Source organism: Phalaenopsis equestris, unplaced genomic scaffold, assembly GCF_001263595.1.
Source record: "Phalaenopsis equestris unplaced genomic scaffold, ASM126359v1 Scaffold000893, whole genome shotgun sequence".
Classification (NCBI taxonomy): Eukaryota; Viridiplantae; Streptophyta; class Magnoliopsida; order Asparagales; family Orchidaceae; genus Phalaenopsis; species Phalaenopsis equestris.
The window spans coordinates 225,748-233,291 of record NW_018165332.1 but is presented as its reverse complement, the minus strand read 5'-3'; the positions used below and the strand labels follow the sequence as shown (position 1 = coordinate 233,291).

The 7,544-nt window shown below is 35.2% G+C and overlaps 1 protein-coding gene across 1 annotated transcript in view; it reads left to right on the top strand.

Annotated features, from left to right (window-relative positions):
- The window catches only part of LOC110032235 (carotenoid 9,10(9',10')-cleavage dioxygenase 1-like), a 23,499-nt gene that overhangs the window by 5,171 nt on the left and 10,784 nt on the right, over positions 1-7,544 (top strand). The window contains exons 3-12 of the mRNA XM_020735798.1: positions 427-529; positions 1,837-2,096; positions 2,170-2,349; positions 2,434-2,509; positions 2,604-2,685; positions 3,319-3,381; positions 3,622-3,760; positions 4,338-4,656; positions 4,733-4,794; positions 4,878-5,036. Of these exons, the coding sequence (XP_020591457.1) occupies positions 427-529; positions 1,837-2,096; positions 2,170-2,349; positions 2,434-2,509; positions 2,604-2,685; positions 3,319-3,381; positions 3,622-3,760; positions 4,338-4,656; positions 4,733-4,794; positions 4,878-5,036 (1,443 nt within the window). The remainder of the gene's footprint in view (positions 1-426; positions 530-1,836; positions 2,097-2,169; positions 2,350-2,433; positions 2,510-2,603; positions 2,686-3,318; positions 3,382-3,621; positions 3,761-4,337; positions 4,657-4,732; positions 4,795-4,877; positions 5,037-7,544) is intronic.

Here is a 7,544-nt window from a genome sequence, read left to right as displayed (position 1 = left end):
TATATATATATATATATATATATATAATGAGTAGTATTTTTTTAAAATTTAATCGACTACAGGGTTATAAAGATTTATAATTAATTTAAAAAATAGAAATTTTTTTTATTAAATTATATTTAAAAGATATTTTAATATAAATAATGGGATTTAAATCTCGCTTCAACCGTTAAAAACCAACAAATGCATGATAAGGATTGTCAAAACGATTATTTGTTTGCGAACATCTCGTGTTCGGCTTGCTATGCAAACGAGCGGAACACGAACACATTTTTTATGTTCGAAATATAAACGAGTCAAACACAAATAATAGTATTTTTTTATCGAGCAGAACATACTCATTTACACCCCTAATTATGAACTATTTTTTTAGCTCAATTAATCTCAATTGAATTTTGAATTGATTGCATTTCTAAAATGCTGCAGAGCAATTTCATGTCAGTGGACGAGGTGGATGAAGCGGTGAACATTACAAATATAGAAGGAGAGATCCCTAATGATTTTCCTGATGGAGTTTATATCAGAAATGGTCAGTCAAATTTTTCTGTCCGGTCACCGCATGTGCGGACGACGGATTAGAAGCAGCGGTGATTAGAAGGTCCGGTCACCGCTGTATCTCGTCCGTTGTTCGCACATACGGTGACCGAACAGGAAAAACGCTCGTAATCACAATGGATAGCAATTGCCTATGTTATTTGATCACAATACTTTAATTATATAATAATTAAAATGATAACTTTCTTTTTGAAAATAAAACTGATATTTTCATACATATTACTGAATTTTTATCTTTTTGATATCTGACATTAAATTTTTTTTTTATTTTAATAGCATTTTAGTTTCTTAATTATATTAAAATTTATAACTGAAAATTATATTTTTTTTAATTTAGATTAATTAATGTTAAATTAATAATGGTATTTTTTTTAAAGGGTGAGTTCGTGGTATGTTTAGGGGTTGTTTAGTTGTAAGTAGGGTCTAGTTTGAATAAGCTTTAGTAAATCTTGTAAATCTGAATTTTATACAATTTTGAAGGGATTAAATATTGAAAACTATTTGATATGTTAATAAGTAGATTTTAATAAATTCGAAGAAATTGTTTGATAGCTTTAATTGAAATTTCTTTGATAGCTTTAATTGAATTTACTAATTTTTTTTCTTCCACACGCTTGAGGTTCTCTAAATTTCATAAATCTGACTTCTTGCGGGATTTGATAAATCTCAGATTTAAGGCAAAATGGAGGAAAAAACGGGATTTAAAACCTATAAGATTTACCCATGCCTTTTTTTTATCATTTGATAGGATTTAGCATAACTTCTAATTCTGCTTAAAACAGACTGCCAAAGTGTGGCTTAGGGCCCGTTTGGGGCAGCTTATAAGTGCAGACGACGTTTTGAAAACGCCGCCTCACTCTTTGGTTCTCACTTATTGAGATATTATTGCAAACTGCGTTTTGAAAATTATAAAAGACGCGGACCGCGGACTGACCCCCGCGATCTGCATTTGTTATCTAAAGATTAGGGTATTATATAAGTAAATTTAATATAGATATACAATATTGTCATATACAATTAAATTCTGGTGCCATGTACCCCGACCTATTGGTTGACATTCTTGGTGTAAAATCCCTCATGTCCGGAGTTCAAATCTCTCTTTGATGATGTGAGCCTCGAAAAGAATTGTGCTTTATATATATATATAGAGAGAGAGAGAGAGAGAGAGAGAGAGAGAGAGAGAGAGAGAGAGAGAGAGAGAGAGAGAGAGAGAGGGGTGGGTGGTAAATTTATAAAATAAAAAAAATCTTTTTTTGAAAATATATATTTTAATGCTAGCAGGATCTAACCCGCTGTTCGGCACGCTTCAGTCTTCCTCCTCCCTGCTCGGCCGATCCAGTGAGACATGGGTGGAAGGCGAGGGCATGCTCCATGCCCTCTCCTTCTCCCGGGCTACCGCCGGCGGCTGGGTGGTGTCCTACAAAAACCGCTTTGTTGAATCAATATCTTTCCAACTCGAGCGCCGCCGCAACCATCCTGCCTTCCTTCCAGTCATCGAAGGTGACGCTCCCGCCATCCTCGCTTCTTCCCTCCTCAACCAGGTTCCCCTTTTGCTCTCCCTCCATCATACTCGTTCGTTTCCTTAACCCTAACGAATCGCGCAACTTATTTCAGCTAAGGTTTGGGAAAGTGGCGAAGGATCTCAGCAACACTAATGTGTTCGAGATATCTGGGAAATTCTTCGCTATATCGGAGAACCACATGCCGGTGGAGATAGATTTATTAAGTCTCGAGACGACCGGCAATTGGGATCTCCGCGAAGCGTGGAATCGGCCGTTTATTGCTCATCCCAAGGTAATAGCTAGGGTTTCTGTCGGTTTCTGGTATTATTTTTTTTCCCGGGATTAGGAGAATTTGAACTTAGTGATATTGACCCAGAAAGCTCCAGGAGGAGAGCTTGTTTTCGTTGGGGCGGACGGGAGAAAACCATTCCTTGTTCTCGGCATTGTCTCAGGTTTCCTTTGCAATTTTTTGTTTTAAATTTTTATTGGAATTAATTATTTATTAATTTGCTGCGACTTTTTCATCTTGTGCGTGCTTGTTTTCAGCGGATGGAAAAGTGCTAAAACATAAGGTTGACCTCAAGCTTGAGAGAGGCATCATTTGCCATGATATTGGAGTAACTAGAAGGTGAGCTTTTTAATCTCTTTCTTTGCTATTTTCTTTCTGTTTCAATGAGCAGATATTTTTGTAAGGTAATTCATGTGGGAACCTCACAAAGTGAGACTTTTTTAAGTGGAGAATTTACATGCACACCACAATGTTGCTACGTATTTACATATCTAACAATCAGTGTTTGTTATTTGCATGTGTAACTCTTTAGTGTCATTATCGCTAACTTATACATGAAAAGATGTATTTTGCTTTAAAAAAAGCTAGTAATAATAGTTGGGGGCATTTACATACATATCACCTAATTCCTATGTATTTACATATCTTACTCCTAAACTACTCCTAAACTACTCCTAAACTTTACTTTTTACATTTTTACTACCCAATTTTTCAATTCACATAAAAAATAACCTCATTTTAGCTTCTAACATTTGAAATACAACTTTTCTTGCATAGGTAAGATGCATGTACCTAAAATTTGAAGTCTAGGTGTTGTAAAAACATGGGAAATGAGTGGCATGTATGTAAATCTTCCTAATAGTCTTTTCTGTGATTTTAAGAATTTCATTGTTTTAGATGTAAAAAATAAAATATTTGGCAAATACATGACAATTGTGTGGTATACATCTAATTTATCCTTTTTGATTTCAGATACAATATAATTCTGGACATGCCGCTGACGTTTGACTGGGCTAGGCTGTTGAAAGGCGGCCCGTAAGTGCCTAGTTTCAGAAATACTCTTTCCACCTATTTAAGTCAATGCATTTTTCACATCATTTCTATAAAATGCTTTGTAAATTAATATTCATAATACCAATTCAAAGTAGTTGTTATAACGCTAATGATGATTATGAATGATTGAAAGAAACATTGATCATTTAATCTATATTGTAGTAAGTGTTTCAGAATGCCATGCTTATTCAGAATTGTCTTCAAATGTATTTAAATATTTAGGTTGGTGAAATATGATAAAGAAAGTTATGCAAGAATTGGTGTGATGCCTCGCTATGGAGATTCTGATTCGATTAAATGGTTTGATGTCCAGCCGTTCTGTACCTTTCACATTGTAAACTGCTATGAGGATGGAGATGAGGTACAAAACAATGAAACATGAATCGGACCCTCCTTTGATTCATGAAAATGTTGTTTCTTTATCATGTACTGATAGCATTCCTTGCCTTCTCAAACATATTCGATATTTTCATGTTATCTCTATTTATAGGAGTTAATATTTAAAGCCTAGATCAAGTAATCATTTTTTCCTCATTCTGATTCATATATATATATATATATATATATAAAAGATTGGCCAAAGACTATTATACGAGCCGCCTGACCAACCTCATGTGCCTAAGAATTTCATCCCGTACATAGGCGGGATCGAACCTGTGACTCCATGGGTCTTAAAACTATGTCGAACAAAAAATCACGGTAGGCGGCACACACACACATGATTATTATTTATTTGCAATACTTTAATGTTTGCTATTATAACTCTCTATTTTTTAACAACAAACATTACTCATACTAACTTTTTTCCATGAAATTCACATTTTCAAGCATATATTTTGATGTGATTATGACATTAAAGTGTTACAGATATAAATATCAAACTTATAGGTGTTGTGTGGTATGAATGTAAATTCCTCACACTCTTGTTGTTGATGAAGGTGGTTGTAAGGGGTGGTCGATCACTGGGATCAATAATTCCCGGCCCGGAATTAGGAAGAAACAAATTTCAGTGGTTCTCTAGTGGTTTTAAACTAAAATCAACGGTAGAAGATAGTGATGATAATTCCAATCAAGGTCTCTTCCTGAGTCGCTTACATGAGTGGAGGTTGAACATGAAAACTGGGAGTGTGAGGGAAAGATATATAACTAGAAGTGATTTCTTCTACGAGTTCCATATATGCAATGATCTCTTTGTAGGCTTACACAACCAGTATGCTTATGCACAAGTTGTGAATTCTGTAGCAAGCTCTATCTGTGGTAATTAAAATACAAATTTGGTCCGCATCACATCAAAATCACATTTTGCTGATGATCTTTTTTTTTTTTTTTGCAGGATTGCCAAAGTATGGAGGGCTCGCAAAATTCCACCTTGATGAGAAAGATAGTACTAGAATGGTTTGGTTTAATTATATAAATGTATTTCTTTTAGGTTTACTTTGTGATTTTTGTAACGTCATTAGCTTGTTCTTCTGCTGCAGGAAAATAATGGCGATGGATACATAAAGATAGAGAGACACCAGCTTGGTGCAAATGAGTTTTGCTCTGGAGCAGCATTTGTCTCTAAAAAGGGTGGCGTTCAGGAAGATGATGGTTGGGTAATCTCTTTTGTTCACAGTGAAGATACAAATACATCTCAAGTAAGATATAAACTTTAGGGAAATTTGATACTCACCACACAATTTTTATATATTTAACACCCAATATCTGCTATTTACACACACACCTTGGGTTCATAAACCTATGCTTGAAAATATGTTTCATTTTTTAAATGGTAGTGATGGTGTTATTTTTGATATGATGTTAAAGATTTGAGTGATATGCGTGTAAGGATGAATGTTTGGTATTGGATATGTAAATACATAAGAATTGTGTGTATTTATGTAAATGCCTCTGAACTTTGTGCTCCTTTTTCTAACGCTATCAACTGTTTAGTTCTTACTTGAATTTTGTGATTTGAATGCTAGTAGTGAGTTACATCAACTTAATTTTAGTTGATGGAATATGAAAAACCGTATAATTTAGGAGTCATTTGGTTGGACGCATAGTTAGTGCACTACATTTGTAGCACAAGATTTCTAAAAATTTTAGTATTTAATTTGAAGAATTGAAATGCAGAGTAAAATTTTAGGAAATTTTTAAATCAACCACTAGTTCATTTATCGTATCTCCCAAACTTGTCAGATTAGGCTGAGTTTTGAATGCACTTCAAGTTGTGAGTTTTCCGTTACTCATAGCTGCCTCCTGCCCTGGTGCAAAACCCAATTAACAAAACCAAGAACAAGCAAATCAACAACAAGAAAAAGAGGAACTGGAAGGAATTCTGTAAATCAGAATTATAATTGCATAATCCCTTACCAACTGCCTCTCCAATCCTTTATAGCAGAGACGAGGAGGAGAATTTTTGTGACAAACCAAAAAAGAGGGACCACACCCCTTTCATAACATGTAATTAATAAACTATAAAAATACTGAAGTGGCCCTTATGCAAATATTAAAGCAGTATAATATAGATTTATAGGAAAACGAAATGTATCATTCTGAGAGAAGCATCCGGTTCTAGGAGAGATGCATTAATTCTCTTCCGCCTCCGAAGAACTCGGCTCGAGTTCAGAAATTCTAGCTACCCGTTTGTCAGGTGGATGATACACATAGATTGGACACATCAAATGTAGAAGAAATACTGAGATCTGGGTGCAATTTAAGAACATATGCATTATCATTGATGCGTTTTCTAATAGAAAATGGTTCGTTCTTATGGGGGTTTAACATAGAGTATACTCTTTGTGGAAATCGATCTTTGCGAAGTCACACCATCACTAATTCATCCTTTTGAAATGTCTTCAGCCTCTGGGTTTTGTCAACTTGCTATTTGTAAGATTGCGACAAACTTGTGAATTTATTTGTCTTCCCACGACATAGATTCAAAGTTGTTCACCCATGTTTCAGCACTGCTGCTTTTCGATTTCAAAATGATGGCAACTTCCATGAAGTGATTCGGTTCTTTGGTATAAACAATGATAAAAGGAGAGTGACCCGCGGAACGATTAACCAAAGAATTTAAAGTGAATGCTTGCCCCAAATCTGTTTTTCATTATTTCAGTTGATACCTACAAGACAACGGGTCATATTTCTTAAAGATCGATTGACGACTTTAGTTTGTCGATTTGTTTGGGGATGATATGTTGAGCGTAATCGGAGATCGATATCGAGTCATTTCCACAATTCCCTTCAGAAACAACTTATGAATTTGGTGTATCAATCTGATGTAATGCTTTTTAGAATGCCATGTTGGCGGACGATCTATTTGAGGAAGAGTTTAGTAACATTGGAAGCATCATAAGTTTTTTTGTAGGCCACGAAATGAGCCCTTTTGGAAAAATGATCAACAACCACTACGACGGAATCAAACTGTGTTTCGTGCAAGGTAGGCTCAAAATAAAATCAATGCTAAGATCCTCTCAAATGGTGTCTAAAATAGGTAATGGTAGGTAAAGTTCGATATTCTAACTTGAGTCCTTGTAATGTTGGCACACCGAGTATTTTTCACGAACCGGTACGAGTCTTTCCTCAGTTTGGACCAAAACAATTTAGATTGCACAAGTTGGAGAGTTCGGTCCCTACCCGCATGAACTACCAATCCTTCTTCATGACAATCTTGAATAATTTGTTATCTAAGTGAAGTGTTAGGAACACACAATTGGTTGCCTTTGAAAAGGTAACCTTGTTGAATGGAATAATCTCTTTGAGGAGAGTGCTTTTTACAATTCATCCAAACAACAGAGTAATCTTCATTTTCGTGGTATAAATCTCATAAACTTTTCATTCATGTGTGTCGGCACTATTTTTGGTGTGGGGTTTGCCCGTAGGAAGCTGTCGGTCATCGGAATTGAAATCCCGTTGCCCGCTTCGGAAGGACGTTTAAAAAAAAAATTAGTTTTGAAAAAAGATGAAGTCAAACTGACCCCATAATGAAAGATATTTTATCTCAAATCATGTATCTATCCCGAAGGATGAACGCAAGAATTGAGAGTGAGGCTCGATCAAATAAACTAAAGAAAGTTATGACATCCGTTTGGTTTGCGAAACCAATGTATTGGCCGACAAGTTCCCCTATTTAATATAAGGAATTAAATAGGGTTTATATT